Source organism: Lithobates pipiens, unplaced genomic scaffold, assembly GCF_037356315.1.
Source record: "Lithobates pipiens isolate NorthernLeopardFrog02 unplaced genomic scaffold, aLitPip1_a1.2 Scaffold_3, whole genome shotgun sequence".
In the NCBI taxonomy this organism is placed as follows: domain Eukaryota; kingdom Metazoa; phylum Chordata; class Amphibia; order Anura; family Ranidae; genus Lithobates; species Lithobates pipiens.
The window spans coordinates 184195713-184215369 of NW_027507790.1; the positions used below are offsets into that span (position 1 = coordinate 184195713).

General features: G+C 40.6%; 1 protein-coding gene across 1 annotated transcript in view; it reads left to right on the forward strand.

The window, feature by feature from the left end:
* The window catches only part of JMY (junction mediating and regulatory protein, p53 cofactor), a 104311-nt gene that overhangs the window by 35789 nt on the left and 48865 nt on the right, over window positions 1-19657 (forward strand). The window contains exons 2-3 of the mRNA XM_077463293.1: window positions 10018-10168; window positions 11198-11367. Coding sequence (XP_077319419.1) covers window positions 10018-10168; window positions 11198-11367 — 321 coding nt within the window. The remainder of the gene's footprint in view (window positions 1-10017; window positions 10169-11197; window positions 11368-19657) is intronic.

The window sequence follows — 19657 nt, forward strand, 5'->3', positions numbered from 1 at the left end:
AGGTCCCTTCCTGTTCCAACATGACTCCTCACCAGTGCCAATTTCTTTGATTGCAGGAAAGATATTTGCACCGTCTATGGGCTGACTAAGTCTTCATGCACACTAGACATTGGCCCCCTGTGCATGAGGTAGCCTGTAAAAATCTGCAAGGCTGAAAGCTGCTGCAGCTGGAGGGTGTACCCAGTGGTACTAAAGTTTAGGGCCATATGCCCCCAGGGAGGAATGCCCGGTGCACAAGAAGTTACAGGTTTTCAGTTTGAGAGCTGGAGGAAATGTCAAAGCACTACAAGTGCAGAAATTGGCGCACTTGTGTTTAATTGATAGCTACAAGTCCATCTGCAGTGGTGATTGTTTTACGTCTTCAGCCTTGAATATGGTTCTAACATGAAACGTGGTGGGTTTAGCCTTTAATCTATTGCTTTCACTTTATTTTATAGTAATTAAACGTAGTTTGAAACTAGTTTGATTTTAGAGGTGGAAAAAAAAAATCTGGATTGCCAATCTCCATCTACATGACATTTGGGGTGCTTATTTTTGTATTTGATTAACACTTACAATATACTGTGTGTATATGAGAAAAACATTACAAAACAAAAAATATGAAAAAATTTATGGCTAAAAAGGGATATATTTATGTGAAAAATTCAACAAATAAACAGATATTCATGATGACTGTTTATGGATCAGGCCCCAAAAAACTTGACAAATCATCCTGAGCAGAAGCTCCACCGGATCCATAATGGCCCGTTTGCCACCACCTTAGTGGGCCTTGAGGTCAGAGCACCATAGGAAAAAAAAAAATCTGGAAAAACTTGCGGGAGGAGCAGTTCCAGGTAAGAAGCGTTTGACATAGATGATGAGTGAATAGGTTTAACCCTATTTAAATCATTGTCTTCATCATGCTGGGCTGACAAAGAGCTCAGCTGTGTGTTTTCTCTGCCACCCAAAAAGTGTAATTAATAATGCTGTCATTTTCTGTGCTGCTTCTTCCCGCTCACTGATCTTGTCAGTTCATGTTGCTGGACAATCTCCACGATGTCATTCCCTGTGCAATTGGTGGCTTTCCATGAAGCTTCACAATTCTGTTCCCTTACAGCATTTTTTTAGAATTTGTCTGATCTTCACATGTAACATTCTGGCATAGTTATCTAAGACAGTTTTGCTTTTGTATCCCAAAGCCAAGCATATTTATATTTATGCAAATTGGTAAGGTTATATATAGCTTCGATTTGCACATGTAAACACAGCTGCTAACGTGCATTGAAGCAGTTGGTAATCTGGATATGTTGCATTATGTCTTTTGGCTGTGATCACTTTCAAATGCATAAAAAAACAAACTTTATATATATATATATATATATATATATATATATATATATATATATATATATATATATATATATATATACAGTGCCTTGCGAAAGAATTTGGCCCCTTGAACTTTTCAACCTTTTGCCACATTTCAGGCTTCAAACATAAAGATATAAAAATTTTTTTTTTTTTGTGAAGAATCACCAACAAGTGGGACACAATTGTGAAGTGGAACGAAATCTATTGGATATTTTAAACTTTTTTAGCAAATAAAAAACTGAAAAGTGGTGTGTGCAAAATTATTCAGCCCCTTTACTTTCAGTGCAGCAAACTCACTCCAGAAGTTCAGCGAGGATCTCTGAATGATCCAATGTTGTCCTAAATGACTGATGGTGATAAATAGAATCCACCTGTGTGTAATCAAGTCTCTGTATAAATGCACCTGCTCTGTGATAGTCTCAGGGTTCTGTTGAAAGCGCAGAGAGCATCATGAAGACCAAGGAACACACCAGGCAGGTTCGTAATACTGTTGTGGAGAAGTTTAAAGCCGGATTTGGATACAAAAAGATTTCCCAAGCTTTAAACATCCCCAAGGAGCACTGTGCAAGCGATCATTTTGAAATGGAAGGAGTATCAGACCACTGCAAACCTACCAAGACCTGGCCGTCCCTCTAAACTTTCAGCTCAGACAAGGAGAAGACTGATCAGAGATGCAGCCAAGAGGCCCATGATCACTCTGGATGAACTGCAGAGAACTACAGCTGAGGTGGGAGAGTCTGTCCATAGGACAACAATCAGTCGTACACTGCACAAATCTGGCCTTTATGGAAGAGTGGCAAGGAGAAAGCCATTTCTCAAAGATATCCATAAAAAGTCTCGTCTAAAGTTTGCCACAAGCCACCTGGGAGACACACCAAACATGTGGAAGAAGGTGCTCTGGTCAGATGAAACCAAAATCGAATTTTTTGCCCACAATGCAAAACAATATGTTTGGGCGTAAAGGCAACACAGCTCATCACCCTCAACACACCATCCCCACTGTCAAACATGGTGGTGGCAGCATCATGGTTTGGGCCTGCTTTTCTTCAGCAGGGACAGGGAAGATGGTTAAAATTGAGGGGAAGATGGATGCAGCCAAATACAGGACCATTCTGGATGAAAACCTGTTGGAGTCTGCAAAAGACCTGAAACTGGGACGGAGATTTATCTTTCAACAAGACAATGATCCCAAACATACAGCAAAATCTACAAAGGAATGGTTCACAAATAAACGTATCCAGGTGTTAGAATGGCCAAGTCAAAGTCCAGACCTGAATCCAATCGAGAATCTGTGGAAAGAGCTGAAAACTGCTGTTCACAAACACTCTCCATCCAACCTCACTGAGCTCGAGCTGTTTTGCAAGGAAGAATGGGCAAGAATTTCAGTCTCTCGATGTGCAAAACTGATAGAGACATACCCCAAGCGACTTGCAGCTGTAATCGCAGCAAAAGGTGGCTCTACAAAGTATTAACGCAAGGGGGACAAATAATTTTGCACGCCCCACTTTTCATTTTTTTATTAGTTAAAAAAGTTTAAAAATCCAATAGATTTCGTTCCACTTCACAATTGTGTCCCACTTGTTGGTGATTCTTCACAAAAAATAAAAATTTTATATCTTTGTTTGAAGCCTGAAATGTGGCAGAAGGTTGAAAAGTTCAAGGGGGTCGAATACGTTCGCAAGGCACTGTATATAGTTATAGTGCACAAGTTTTAGGCAGGTGTGAAGAAAAATATATATTTTTATTGTTTTATTTTAGTAATTAACAAAATGCAAACTGAGCGAACAGAATAAAAATCTAAATCAAATCAATATTTGATGTGACTACTCTTTTGATTCTAACCAGCATCAATTCTTACACTCTTGTACAAAGTCAGGGATTTTGTAGGATTAGAGTCAGGTGTACGGTTATACAATTATACTAAGTAGGTGCTAATGATCATCAATTTCATATGTAGGTTGAAACACAATCATTAACGGAAACAGAAATGGCTGTGTAGAAGGCTTAAAACTGGGTGAGGAACAGCCAAACTCTGCTACTAAGGTGAGGTTGTGGAAGGCAGTTTCATGTCACAGGTCATATACCATGGCAAGACCGAACACAGCTACAAGACACAAGGTAGTTATATTGTATGGGCAAGATGTGCTGTTCATGCTCTTTTGCAGAAGCACAAAGAAACGGGCAATATTGGGGACTGTAGATAAAGTGGTCAGCCAGGGAAATGCAGCAGATGAAAAACTCACCATAGCTACTTTTCTTTGACATTGGAAGATGTCCAGCTGTACCATCAGCAGAGAACATGTGGAAACCTGTGGGACTCAGGTACACCCATCTGCTACCTGGTGAAGCCTGGCCAGAAGTGGTGTTCTTGGAAGAATTGGAGCTCAAAACCTTGGATGTGGAAACGAGGCTAAGTGACTCAACTATGCACAAAAACATACAAACCCGGGCCCAGAAAATGCCAGCAGGTGCCCTGGACTGATGAGTCAAAATTTGAAACATTTCGCTATAGCAGTAGGCAGTTTTGTTTTCTGAAGTACTAGAGAGTGATACAATGAGCACCTGCAGACAACCGTAAAGTATGGTGGATGTTCCCAGCAATGGGACTGCCCTACCATCAGGGAGGCATGTGATTGGCCCTAAATTTATTCTGCAGTGGGACAATAACCCCAACCGTACAGCCAATGTCATTTAGGAACCATTTTCAGTGTAAAGAAAAAGGAGTACTAGAAGTGATGGTTTGGCCTCCACAGAGCCCTGATCTCAACATCGTCAATTCTGTCTGGGATTACATGAAGACACAGAAGGATTTGAGGAAGCCTACATCCACAGAGAATCTGTGGTTAGTTGTCCAAGATGTTTGGACCACCCTACCTGCTGAGCTCATTTGAAAACTGTGTGCAAATGTACCTAGAAGAATTGGTGGTGTTTTGAAGGCAAAGGGAGGTCACACCAAATATTGATTTGGACTTCTCTTCTGTTCATTTACTTTCCATTTTGTTGATAAAAAGAAACTTCCACTTCTATTTCATTTCTGAAAGCATTCTCAATTTACATAATTTTTTCACATCTAAATCTTTTGCACAATAGTGTGTATGTGTATATATATATATATATATATATATATATATATATATATATATATATATATATATATATATATATATATATATGTATATATGTACAGTAGCTCACAAAAGTGAGTACACCCCTCACATTTTTGTAAATATAACAGTGTGATCACACTGAAGAAATTACACTTTGTGCTATCAGGCTGGGGAAAAAATCGATTTTGAATCTTGAATCGAGTTGAGAGGTCAAATCGATTAAAATTTTCAGCAAATCGATTTTTTTCAAAAAAATTTTTCACCATGAGGATCTGTGGGCAGGAGTTTTTAGGAGAGGTGGCGGTTTCGGCCTGCGAGGGCGGACACTGCGGACTAGGCCAAAGCCACGGCCTCGCCTAAAAACTCCTGCCTGCAGCTCCCTAGGACCGGCGCTGACACCGCGCCAGTCCTGTGGAGCTGCGGGCAGGAGTTTTTAGGTGAGGCCCCGGCTTCGGCCTAGTCCACGAGGCTGGACCTTCGGACTAGGCCGAAGCTACGGCCTTGCCTAAAAACTCCTGCCCGCAGCTCCTCAGAACCGGCGCAGTGTCCATAGAATAAAACAAAACTCGATTTGATTCGTGAATTGAGGTGAGCTCTACTTTGCTAAAATGTAAAGTAGTGAGTGTACAGCTTGTATAACAGTGTAAATGTGCTGTCTCAAAATAACTCAACACACAGCCATTAAAGAGGAAGTAAACCCTAATGGGTTTACTTCCTCTTTCATTCCCTGCAAAGGCAAAGCATAATGGATTACTATGCATCGCATAGTAGCCCATTATGTGTCACTTACCTGACACAGGAGCCAGCGAAGTCGCCGCTGTCCCCTGTAGTCGGCCGCATCCATCTTGCTGGTGGCGTCTCGCAGCTCCGCCGCTGTCATTCGGCGAAGCCGCGATGACGTCACTCCCGCGCATACGCACGGGAGTCGACACACGCGTGGCAGCTCCATTCTTGGAAATGCCGCGCTCAGTGTGCCTGCGCACCGCTGTCTACGGCGCATGCGCCGTAGACAGCGGTGCCCGTTTTCAGGCAAATATCTCCTAAACCATATAGGTTTAGGCGATATTGCTTGGACCTACAGGTAAGCCTTAATCTAGGCTTACCTGTAGGTCAAAGTGGTTTGTAAGGGTTTACAACCACTTTAATGTCTAAACCACTGGCAACAGTACACCACTAAGTGAGTATGTCCAAATTGGGCCAATGTATCAATATTCTGTGTCCCATCATTTATTTTCCAGCACTGCCCTAACCCTCTTGGACATGGATTTCGTAGAGCTTCACAGGTTGCCAATGGAGTCCTCTTCCACTTCTCAATGATGACATCACGGAACTGATGGATATTAGAGACCTTCCATTTGAGGATGCCCCACAGGTGCTCAATAGGGTTTAGGTCTGGAGACATACTTGGCCAGTCCATCACCTTTACCCTCAGCTTCTTTAGCAAGGCAGTGATCATCTTGGAGGTGTGTTTGGGGTCGTTATGTTGGAATACTGCCTTGCGGCCCAGCCGAAGGGAGGGAGATCATGCTCTGCTTCAGTATGTCGCAATACATGTTTGCATTCCTGGTTCCCTCAATGAATTGTAGCTCTCCAGTGCTGGCAGCCTCAGCCCATGACACTCCCACCACCATGCTTGTCTGTAGGCAAGACACATTTGTCTTCATACTCCTCACCTGGTTGCCGCCACACTTGACACCATCTGAACCAGATAAGTTTATCTTGGTCTCATCAGGCCATGTCCTACGTCTGCTTCTCTTTAGAAAACTGTTTGCTTTCTTGTGCGTCATCTTTAGAGGGAGGTCTGTTCTGAGTGGGCACCCTATGGTAGTGTACAACCAAAAAAGTGATAATCGCAGAAAAATTCTGAGAGGTAAAAAAGATGTATCACTCTTGAAAGTGTGTACCCACAATATTTAAATGTGCATAAATAAACACATGAATAAAGTGATTGAAACCAAGTGACATTAACCTGTGACAAGATATTAAAACCCTGATATTGAAACAATATAACAGTGTCCAATAAGTGATCAAATCATAAAGTCCAATGAATATCTGAGGTTGCTCATATGACATCCACAGGATCTCGGTGAGTTTCAAAGGTTAATGATATTCAAATGAAGAGATCAAACTCTTACCAGATTTGTTGCAAACCTCAACCGTACGGCGGTGTGTCATACGAGCTTACAGCGCTTGACCTTCTGTGCTTGGGAGGAACAAACCAGACCAAATCCAGGAAATGCAGCTAGGAAAGTATCTTGTAATTGACCCAGTAATACGATAAGCTTGCAGAGAAGCACCATCCATCCAGATTTTACACGCAGTGAAATGGCCCAGCAGGAATTCAAATGAACAAAAAATGTGCAAAAAGGAAAAACACTCTAATGGTGCAGGTCAAAATATTTCAAAATGTATTCACATCTTGTATGAAAAAACAGATGCGACATTAAAATGTGATCACTAGACAATATATAAAAACAGCAACGTGACAGGCACAAGATAAGCAGGCCCTATGCGTTTCGGCTCGATGGGTCTTCAACTGGAGCATATCTGTGCCCCCCTCACATTGCCAAAGTATTTATAAACTAAATAATGAGGCATGCTGCTGGCCCCACCCGGTTTGGGGCGTGGCCAAAAAAAACACCTGCACTCCCAACCTCCATATAAATTGAAGGGTAGAGGTACACCTGCGTTCCAAGCCTCCATATAAAAGGAAACTTATTTTCACAGCAGCAAGTCTCATTACACTTTTATACACATAGACATAACACTCTGTATGCCTAAACATTCATATTATACCTAATATGTACACTATGTTTGGACTGTGTATATCTCCAATGACTACAGCAGCTTTACTCACCCCCACAATAGTACAGCCCCAAATTATAAACCATAACCCTGCACTCAATTTGATCATAACAAATAAAAGACAAAAACTACAAATACCGATGGTAATGCTTTTAGTGCTTATAGTGCACTGTTTCAATATCAGGGTTTTAATATTATCTTGTCACAGGATAATGTCGCTTTTATTCAATCACTTTATTCATGTGTTTATGTATGGACATTTAAATATTGTGGGTACACACTTTCAAGAGTGATATATCTTTTTACCCCTCTGAATGAGGTGAATTTTTTATCACTTTTTTGGTTGTACACTACCATAGAGTGCACAGATTGTAGCGCTACACTCATTTTTGGTATTTTGTTTAGACTTTGAGTGTTAGCAGCTGTTGCACTGTTTAGGTTTAGCGCAGTCTTTTCCCCTACTTTTCATGTTCTGAGTGGGACCTGTCCTGTTAAATCGCCATATGATCTTGGCCACCGTACTGCAGCTCAGTTTCAAATGCCATGACAAAAGTAAGGTAAATGTAATGGTTAATAGTGTTCAGGAAGGGAAGACTAAGAAGGGTTAGGGCCCGTTCACAGCAGAATGCAGTGTGGGAGATCCTTGTTCTGTAAGCGTTTCCTGCACGACGTTCAAAAAACATTGGATTTGTGATCTGCTGCAGGTCTCTATAATCCTAAGGACACCCCAAGTGCAGATTGCAAACACAGTGCGTTTTGCCTGCGCTAGATCCCGTGCAGGGCGATTAAAAAAAAAAAAAGTGGTTCATGCACTACTTTTTTGTGCGATTTCACTGGTGGTACCGGATGGGTGAGGGATCTCAGGCATAGAGTAACACACACAGCATGTTATTACAAAACGCAATATGAGTTTTAATCATGAGAGTGTTATAATTGAGGGTTAAATAAAGGTCTTTAAAGCGGAGGTCCACCCTAAAATGGACCTCCGCTCATCGGAATCCCCCCCCCCCTCCGGTGCCACGATCGGCACCTTTCAGGGGGGAGGGGGGTGCAGTTACCTGGATAATCCAGGTAACTGCACCCACTTCCGGGGCTAGCTCTCTGCGGAAAGGGGCGTACGTTACGCCCCTTTCCGCAAGCGCCCGCCCCCTTCAGCAAGTGCCCCGCTGCCTGCTGGGAAACACACAGCTCCCAGAGGCAGCGGGGACCGTCCGGATTGCGGCGCGCGGCTCGCGCATGCGCAGTAGGGAACCGGGAAATGAAGCCGAAAGGCTCCATTTCCTGATTCCCATACCCAAGATGGCGGCAGGACCCGTCAGACGAGCGAGCGATCGGCTTCGGGTGCCGACATCGCGGGCGCGCTGGACAGGTAAGTGTCACTATTTAAAAGTCAGCAGCTGCAGTATTTGTAGCTGCTGGCTTTTAAAAAAAAAAAAAAAAAAAAAAACGCGGAGTCCCGGTGGACTCCCGCTTTAAGTACAGTAAGCACTATGAGCTCTTTCTTTTTCGTCTCATTAGAAGAATGCCCCAACGTTGTCAGACATACAAAACAAGCACGTGGGGACCATACAAACTACTGAGTACCATTTTGAGTTGCTACAAAGAAATTTCAGCAAAATGGACTAGCCTGCTGCATCATATTTATTTCTTTATTTTTGATTTTTGGGGTGTCTTTGAAATCAGCCCTCTGTAGGTTGATGATGTTTATTTCCATCAAATGATGTTGCACCTTTTGTTCCTAACACTTTACCCAGTCCATATCGGTATAGATATTCAAGAGGAGCTGCACCTAAAAAAAAAATATTAAAAGCCAGCAGCTACTAATATTGCAGCTGCTGACTTTTAATAATATCACACTTACCTGTCCCAGGTTCCAGCGATGTCGGTGGCAGATGACGAGCGATCGCTCGTCTCGCTGCAGCCACCGCCGCCATCCTCTGTCAGGGAATCGGGAAGTGAAGCATGAGGGCTTCACTGCCCGGTTCCCTACTGCGCATGCGCGAGTCGCGCTGCGCTGGTTCCCCGCTGTGTCTCTGGGAACTGTGTGTTTCCCAGAACACAACGGGGGGGGGGGGGGGGGCGGAGCGATGCGGGGGTCTGCGGCGGTCTGGCCGGAAGTGGGTGCAGTTACCTGGATTATCCAGGTAACTGCACCCCCCTCCCCCCCGAAAGGTGCCGATTGTGGCACCGGAGGGGGGGAGGGATAATACTAGCGGAACTTCCCCTTTAGGGTGAAGAACCGCTTTCAGCATGATATTTTTTGAGATCTGAGGTGTTTTCAAATTGTACCTTTAATTTTTTTGAGCAGTGTATATTAATGGCACATTGGAGGAGTAAAGGTGAGGCAAGACCAAATAACACGGAGAGAAGAGAGCAGAAGTGAGCTGTTCTAGGATAGAATTCTATGCAGTCCGTTGATTTTGAATTCATCTTTTTTGTCACTTTCACTGCATTGAATAGACTCTGTGTTTAGTTAAAATGAATTTACCCGATATCGACACAATATACTAGTTGAACTGTTTCTTAATTGGTAAATTACAGATTGTTGCACTGAGCCCTAAATATCTGAAACAACTTTGCATGTAAAAATGGAAGCGTATGGTTAACATAGTGAGCTATGTGCCATAATCATTGGTCAAGATGCTGTAAATGAGCAAAGAATCTAGATTCTGTGCTGAGTGTATTGCTGACTTCTTACTCTCAACATCCTTGCAATTTTCAGTTGTTTAATGCCAATATGTGCTTTTATTTTTAGATTTCCCTAGAGAATGATTATTTGGGCCCTAGAAGAATTGAGAGCCTGAAGAAAGAAGATACGGATTGGCAAAAAAAGGCTCACATGGCCGTACTTTCTATTCAGGACCTAACGGTTAAATATTTTGAAATCACAGCAAAGGCCCAAAAGGGTAACCAGCTACTATTTACTTTCTGTTTAGTGTGTATGCTCTGTCTGTCGTACGTGCATATCTGCATGTAGAAGTTGTGTATCCGCATTTGCCAGGGTTCTAATAACTCAGATGCTTGGGGCTCCAACTTGTCCCACCTTTGTTTCCATTGCCCCTCGAAATTGTAAAGGGAATCTGTTGTGTATCTGGTTGTATTCCCTCTTCTACACACTGCCTGATGTGTTGCATAATCAATATAAATTAAAACTATAAAAAAAAAAAAATATATATATATATATATATATATATAATAAAATATTTTAAGTGTCTTAATATTTAAACCCAGTGCTGAATTTTTATTACTGGAACAGAACATGTATGATGGAGCCAGTTTAAAGTCTACTTGTCATGCACCTTTAATTGTATATAGTTTGCGATTAAAGAGAATCAAAGCCATTTTGGTTCTTGATAAACCTGAAGCCAAGAAATATTTCACTAGCACTAAACCTCAGAACAAAGGTAACAAGTGTGACTAAGGCCCTTTTCACACTGATGAATCGATCATCCCCGCCTGTCAGTTTTTCAGGCGGACCTGATCGGACTGTCCATTGCTCTCTATGAAGCGATGGATGCCAATGGACGTGTGTCCGTTGATATGCGCCTACATCCAATCCGTTCTGCTAAAAACAGAAGGATGGGGATCAGTTGTCTGCCGGATGGAAGCGGATCAATGGTCTGTTTCCATCTGACAGCTTATAAAAGACAGTGGGCTGTGTGCGTGTCCGCTCTGCATCAGCGGAGTGGACACGGACCTGTCATCCTCTGGCAGACTCCGCCAGTGTGAAAGGGGCCTAACAAAACGACAACAATCACGTTAGTTTATATCCTTAATGATGATGGTGGTGACGTTCTTATTATCTTTCAATACTGGGGTAGTTGGAGATCATTTCAGACTGTGACTGATTTTCCTGATTTGCTTTTTTTATTTCAGTGCTCTATAAATTGGTTAGGTAGATAATGAATGTATATAATACTTCTTTGTGATTAAAGCTGTGTATGATCGCATGAGAGCTGACCAAAAGAAGTTTGGGAAGACAGCCTGGGCAGCTGCTGTGGAGCGCATGGAAAAGCTTCAGTATGGGGTTTCCAAGGAGACTTTACAACTGATGCGAGCAAAAGAAATTTGTCTAGAACAAAAGAAACATGCACTGAAAGAAGAGGTAATGTTTCTAGTGTTGATATATTTTTATAACTGTAACTTTTATTTTTTATTTTTATTTTTTATAAGATTTGACATTTCTTGATGATTGATATTTTAATTAATATTTAAGATATATTTTTAGGGATGCTAATTTTCTGCACAAAGTTGACTGTTTTCCTTCTTGGTTATAGACTTAAAGCAAAGCCTCCACTTGTAGAAAATTAAAAATAAGAAACTTTGATAAAAGATTTTAGGATCAATTCACAGGATAACACACCAGGATAAGGATACTTATTTGTCAAAAAGGGTGAATAAAATTACACTATTTGCTCCTAAAATGAAGGGAGGATTGAGAGTCCCAGATCTGATTAAACATTTTTCTGCTGCCCGAATTGCTCAACTGATTAGTTTTAACACAAAATTGTCTCCATCTCTATGAATGCAGATTGAAACATGCTCCTGCCCATCTAAATCTCACAACTGATGTGGCTACCTTTTTAAATCTAGACTTATTATACTCTGCCCATCTCTATCCTTTTCCCTGGGATTATGAGACAGACTAACTAAAACGTATACATTTAAATTCCCTCGTACCTCTTTAACACCACTGTTTCAAAATGCAAAATTAACCCATGGATTTGCTCCTCAAACCTTTAGTTGGTGGATCAATAAGGGACTTTTACAAATAGTTGACTTTTTTTTAGCATAAGGGAATATTAACAAAACAATTCCTTATCGAAAAACACCTGTTACTAAAATCGGAATTCTCTCAATACTATCTGTATATTATATTACTTCTTTAACATGTAATCTAGATATAGCATTTATAAAAAAAAACACGATGGAATCTCTCTTTAAAAATGTTGACAAGCTTAGAGGACACATTTCAATAATATATTCCATTTTAACATCTATTCCTGTGAAACTAGGTTATATGGAACGATGGGGGAGGGATTTGAATGAAACTCAAACTGAAAGATTGGCATAGTTTAGCTCATAATGCCTCGAGATCCCTGATCAACACTTCTACCATAGAAGCCAACTACAAAGTTTTGCTAAGGTGGTATCTGGTCCTGAAAAGGATAGCTTCTTATGTCACAGGAGCTTCTCCATTGTGTTTTCGAGATTGTGAACATTCAGGGACAATGTTTCGCATATGGTGGCTATGCCCCAAAGTAAAACGTTTTTGGAATAGATTTTACGTTCTTATTTCTTCTTTCACTAATATTGATTGAAACAAATCCCCAAATCAAGCACTACTTTGCAGCCAAATGGAGAAGATCCCTAAACAATTATATTTATAGCAGCATAAAGTACTATAGCCAGATCTTGGAAAACAACAACCCTACGCTTTGACATCCTAAAGGCTAAATTGTCCTGGATTATAATTGACAGCTTTCAGCGATATTAAATAATGAGGTTCAATTCAATCGACTAAATATCAGCGTGATGGTTCTAGAACTGTTTCTACTTGAAATTACTTTGTACCTTGTATCTTGTATCTTTTAACCTTTTTCCTTTCTTAGATTTTTTTTCTTTCCTTTTTCTATTTTTATGCAAACTATTGGCTATTGTACCCTTACTGCACTACCTAATGACTTTCATTATTTGTACATTCGTTGTTTGAAAAATCCAAATAAAATCTTTGGAAAATGTTTTTTTTTTAAAAATTACAGTTCCATGGCTGATGAGTGCCTTAGGCCTCATTCACACAGAATTTTAAAGAGGAAGTAAACCCTGATGGGTTTACTTCCTCTTTCATTCCCTGCAAAGGCAAAGCATAATGAACTACTATGCATCGCATAGTAATCCATTATGTGTCACTTACCTGACACAGGAGCCAGCGAAGTCACCGTTGTCCCCTGTAGTCCGGCGCATCCATCTTCTCTGTGGGGTTTCGCAGCTCCGCCGCTGTCATTCGGCGAAGCCGTGATGACGTCACTCCCACGCATGTGCATGGGAGCCGACACGCGCGGCATCTCCGTCGTTGAAGATGCCGCGCTCAGTGCGCCTGCGCGCCACTGTCTACGGCGCATGCGCCGTAGACAGCGGTGCCTGTCTTCGGGCAAATATATTTAGATATTTCTTGGACCTACAGGTAAGCCTTAATCTAGGCTTACCTGTAGGTCAAAGTGTGTTGTAAGGGTTTACAACCACTTTAATGCCAGCTGTGGGCAGAATCCAGTAAATTCCTGTGGTTGGATACAAAATATTGCAGCCACTCAGTCTGTGCAAAGCAATGAGAGGCTAACAGCGACTGCAGCTTTCCACAGCTTGCATCTAATAGTGATCATCTATGACTAATCCTTGGGTGATCACCCACATGGGTACCGTAAGTTCACCTTTGCTTTGTACAGGCTGAGAGGCTGCAACTATCAGCATGTACCTCTGAATCCAGCTACAGGAACTTGCAGCAGTTGGCACCAAGATCTTGTGTGAATGAGACCTTAGACGTTTGTAAAGCTTTGTGAATTGGGCCTTTTGTATTATATGTGGACTCTGAAGTGCCTTTTAAAGCCCCACACCAGGATACTCTAAGGCAGTGGTTTGAAACCTTGGTCCTCAAGTACACCCAACAGTCCATGTTTTCAATATTTCCTTCACCTTGTACATGTGCTTAACCACCTAAGGACTGAGCCTCTTTCTGAGATTTGATGAAGTTAAAAACATTTATTTTTTTTGCTAGAAAATGACTTGGAACCCCCAAACATTATATACCCTTTTCTAACAACCTAGAGAATAAAATGGCAGTCGTTGCAATACTTTCTGTCACACAGTATTTGTGCAGCGGTCTTACAAGTGAACATTTTTTTTTTTTTTGAGGAAAAATACACTTTTTTGCATTAAAAAATAAGACAACAGTAAAATTAGCCCAATTTTTTTTTATATTGTGAAAGATAGTGTTATGCCGAGTAAATTGATACCCAACATGTGACGCTTCAAAATTGCGCCCGCTCGTGGAATGACGACAAACTTTTACCCTTAATCTCCATATGTGACGTTTAAAAAAACTCTACAAGTTGCATGTTTTTAGTTAGAGGAGGTCTAGGGCTAGAACTATTGCTCTCGCTCTAACAATCGCAACCTCACATTTGTGGTTTGAACTCACGTATGCATTTGCTTCTGCATGTGAACAGGGCGGGACGCGTGTTTTTTTTTTTCCTTTTCCTTTATTTTACTTTTTATTTTTACACTGTTTAAAAAAATTAAAATTGTGTCACTTTTATTCCTATTACAAGGAATGTAAACATCCAAAGCACGACAGGACCGCTTAAATATGAGATCTGACGTTACTTCCGCCCTGCAATGGTATGGAGACGAGTGGGGGCCATCTTCCCCCTCACTCTTCTCCATACCGAACAGGGAGAAGGATCCAATCGCCTCCGCCACTGTCGGCAGCTCCGGTAAGCGGCGCCTGCCGTCGATAAGTGATCTTGCGGCGAATCCCCGCCGATGAGACCAATTTTATCTGAAACTGGACCGCTCACTTAAGAGGACACCAGGGTTATGGTAGCTAGCTGCTGCCTTAACAACAATATCCCTCTTCCAAGTTGCGACGTATATCATTGTGAGCCGGTCCAGAAATGATTAACCACTTGCTGACTGCCCTATAGCATTCTTACTGGAGTGAGAATCTGAGAAAGTAAAGGGCCTCATCCACAAATGCCACAAAAGACTTCAAGCTTTCATTGATGTGTGTATGTATATATGTATGTGTATATATGTGTGTATGCATATATATATGTGTGTGTGTGTGTGTGTGTGTATGTATGTATGTATATATATATATATATATATATATATATATATATATATAAATATATAATTTTTTTTTATTTTTTAATTGGCAGGCTCATTTTGTTTACAGCGCAAAAAATAAAAAACACAGTGGTGATTAAAACCACCAAAAGAGGGCTCTATTTTGGGGGGGGGGGGTACAAATTTTATTTATTTGGGTACAGTGTCGCATGACTGCACAATTGTCAGTTAAAGTAACGCAGTGCCATATCGTAAAAAGTGGCCTGATCACGAAGGGGGGTAAATCTTCCGCAGGTAAAGTGCTTACAATCCGTGTCAATGGCAAAAGGGAAATTGGGGTTACCTGAGGACTGAGGTTAGGAATCACTGCTCTAAGGAACAGATTGAAGTAATTCAAAGAAGGTCAAAATAGCTCAAACTCTGGAGAACTTGGTACTCTGTAGGGCTGATGCGTGTTTCGCTTCTTAGACTACTGCAGGCATATATCAGAACAAATTGTGTGTTATCCTAAGTGAATACCTGATGGCTAAGTGGTGAAGTGTATAGTAAAAGACAAAAAGAATACAAACATAGTTGTGTGTACTTCCTTAGCATCTTCTCTTTTAGAACACCATTAGGCTACATAGTAAGGAGCACAGACAGGCGATGCTTAGTAGTACGATAGCGCTACTAAAATTGTTGGCAATTGATCGCTAGCAGTAGCATGCAATAACACACATTTGGAACATTGTGTGAATAATTGGTGATCGCTACTACAGGCTGTTCGTGTGCCTCTCTTATAGGGGGGCATTTTTTTTCTAAATGAATGGCAATCTATTGCTACTATCAGCGATTAATTGCTGGTGATTTTAGCAGTACAGTTGCCTTTTAATCGCCTGTCTGCTCTTAGCCTTCTTTATAGTGTATGTGGAAAGTTTTTATTGGTAAATGTTTGTCTTTAGTGTTTGGTCTTTAATTGAGTTTCTGGTGCTTGGCGTTTAGTTCACTGTTTATCCACAAGCTTTTTAGAACTTGAAATACGAACTTTTAGATCTTGACTTGAGGGTTTAGGATTCTCCCTTTTTTGAGTTGGCGTGTTCTGTTTTAGATCATGCTGTACTATTATTACTAGTCTGGTCTGCCTCAGAACATGATGTCCTTATACTTCACTTTTCAGTGTTGTTTTCAAGTTTGATGTGGTGCCTGGTCAAATATGTGGCTGGCGTGTTTTATTCCCTTTTGTGTGATTGAGGCACATGAGTTTCATATAAGCTAGGTATTGATGTTGAATTGCATGTTGCTTCTTTTAGTTAATTGCTGCTGTATGATACATGGTGCTCCTTCAATTCTTTCAGCTTGAATTTTCTCAAGCATTGTAGACTACTAACTACAGAATTTTGCATACAGGCTTGTTTGCAGGAAAGTCGGGATCTTCTTTTTGGGCTTGTGTCGATGGCATCAGTTTGACATGCATTCAGAATTCATTGGCATGCATTTAACCTCTTCCTGACCTGTGTTTGACCAAGTGGGTTTTTTATTCCCATAGAATTGTGTAGGAATGCACAACCTGCTTGAAACAAGCAGAAGCCCCTTGTGGCAGGCTCTAAAGTTGCATGGTCAGACTAATCGCCAAGAAAGATTGTTTTAGAACTTGATCTACCTTCACATAGACTTTAACATTTGATTCCTGCTCTTTTCTGCTCAGATATTGGTGGTCTGAAAGCTGCATTATCAATGTGATTTTCTTATGACGGTTATCCTCTTACTCTGCTCTGATGCTGAGAGTCAAAGATGTCAAAATAAAGTGATAGATAAAAGTTAATAAAACACTTAGTGTGAGAGAGGCTATTCGTAAATTGTGTTATAATTTATATTAAGACATTCCTGTGACACTTGTAACCAAGTGAATTTACTAGAGGCGCACCGAATTGGACATTTTGGTGCTGAAACTGAAAATTCAGGATGCACTTTATTTGAATTGAACTTATCGTCAGCCGTTATCCGCACCTTTAGCGCCAGAATAGCTCTAGAAAAATGCATCCCTTTAAATGTATGTCCTCGCACTGGTCAGTTGCGCTTCAGCTGTGATTTAAAAAAATCTTGCTTGCTGCATTTTTGGTCAATTAAAAAAACGCACTTCCTTGCTGAAATGCTTTGAAAATGCAGCAAGAACACATCAATAACACACCTGTTACGTTTTCATGTGGTTTTTGAGTCACAGTGTTGTGATTTTCTTTTGATCACAGTAATCACTCTTACTCTGATCTGATGTTGTCACTTTTTTAAATCTATGGGAGTGACCAAAACTCTTATGCCACGTACACACAACCGGACTTTCCATCACAATGAACACTGGCGGAGTTCCAACGCAATTCCGCTGAAACGGACTTGCCTACACACAATCACACCAAAGTCTGATCGTTTAACGCGATGACGTACGACGGGACTAGAAAAGGGAAGTTCAGTAGCCGGTAGCCAATAGCTGCCCTTGCATCCTCGTTGGTCCGTCGGACCTGCATGCAGGTGGGCGGTTTTCTCAATAGGAACTAGTTCCGGTGGATTCATTCCGTCTGAACTTTGCTGTCAAAGTCCGGTCGTGTGTACACGGCATTGGGTGTACGTTTATGAAACCACTTTGTGGAGCGACTTTACACATTGCCTTCTCTGTGTCAAAAGTTCCCAGAGGAGAGCCAATATATTAACTTTTTCTCTTTCTCTTTCGCTTCTGTCTTTTTTTCTCTTTCGCTTCTCTGTCTTTTTCTCTTTCGCTTCTCTGTATTTTTTCTCTTTCGCTTCTCTGTTTTTTTTCTCTTTCGCTTCTCTGTTTTTTTTCTCTTTCGCTTCTCTGTCTTTTTCTCTTTCGCTTCTCTGTCTTTTTCTCTTTCGCTTCTCTGTCTTTTTCTCTTTCGCTTCTCTGTCTTTTTCTCTTTCGCTTCTCTGTCTTTTTCTCTTTCGCTTCTCTGTCTTTTTCTCTTTCGCTTCTCTCTTTTTTTCTCTTTCGCTTCTGTCTTTTTTCTCTTTCGCTTCTGTCTTTTTTCTCTTTCGCTTCTCTGTCTTTTTTCTCTTTCGCTTCTCTGTCTTTTTTCTCTTTCGCTTCTCTGTCTTTTTTCTCTTCCGCTTCTCTGTCTTTTTCACTTTTGCTTCTCTGTCGTTTTCACTTTTGCTTCTCTGTCGTTTTTTTTTCACTTTTGATTCTCTTTCTTTTTTTTCACTTTTGCTTCTCTTTTCTTTCGCTTCTCTCATTTTTCTTAAGGCAAGATTTGACTTTATAATCTAGTGAGATCTGGGCTGAAATACTCATGAATGAAAAATTAAGTATAAAATATGTCAAAGCGGTAGAAAAAGTTAATAAAAGACCTGGGTGAGAGAGGCCATTCATTAAAGAAAGGAAAAAAAAAAAAAGTGTTTTTCTTACGGTATCTATATTAACACATTCCTGTGACACTTGTAGCCAAGTGTATTAATTAGAGGGGTGTTCTGAATAGACCTTTTGGTGCTGAAACTGAAAATTCAGGATGTACTTGACTGAAAATGTATATGATATATATTTTTATATATACTTATAATCTACGTTTTAATTAATATTTTGAATTTAAATGAATATGAATTTGTCGGCCATTATCTGCACCTTTTTAGCGCAAGAAAAGCTCAAGAAAAATGTATTTATTTAAATTCTTTGTATGTCTTTACACTGGTCCATTGCACTTCAGCTGCGGTGTTAAATCTTTCTTGCTGCATTTTTTGGTCGGTTAAAATATACGCAGCTCACCGTTGACATGCGTTGAAAGCGCAGCAAAAAACGCATCAACGCACCTGTTACGCCTTTGATGCGCTTTTTGAGTCTCATCACCTATGAAAAACACCATAAGCACAGTAAAATTACAGCATAATAGTAGTTAAATCGTGGCAAAATCGCGTGAATTTTTTGGCACCATTTTCTGCACCTCTTTCTTAGAAAAAATGCCAAAAACTGCTTTTTTTGGACCATATTTTTTTGGTCGCCGAGATTTCCGTGCATCTCTAGTCATTTCAAATGTCTTTTTACAAAGTTTTCCATGAGTCAGAGGTTCATCAGATCTCTTAAAGTGGACCTCCTCCACCCCTACTAAACTGCCAGGGCCATTGAAATGTTTTCAGTGAAACAGGAGTCTTCTCAAAGGGGAAGTTTAGCACAATTCCTTTTTTTGTTTTACACCGCCATACACATCTACTCTATCTTATATTGATAGCATTTATCTTACTACTATCCCACGTGCATCATGTTCTGCAAATGGGTGGTTCAGTCCTGTCATTCAAATGCTCTACCGCCCACAGCTCCACAAATACATTATCGTGCATGGTGCTGTATCAAAAAAAATATATATATATATAACTAAACTTCAGCTTTAACTTTCCCACGCTTCCAATGCCTCCATTAAAAAAATTTAAATAAACTACTGACAACTTACTCCTGGTTCTTTGCATGCCCACCCATGACATTTCTGTCTCATCTCATTTCCTATATATTACATTCCTCTGTTAAACAAAGAAAGGGATATTTATTCTTCTTTTTTTTTTTTTTTTGACTGGTA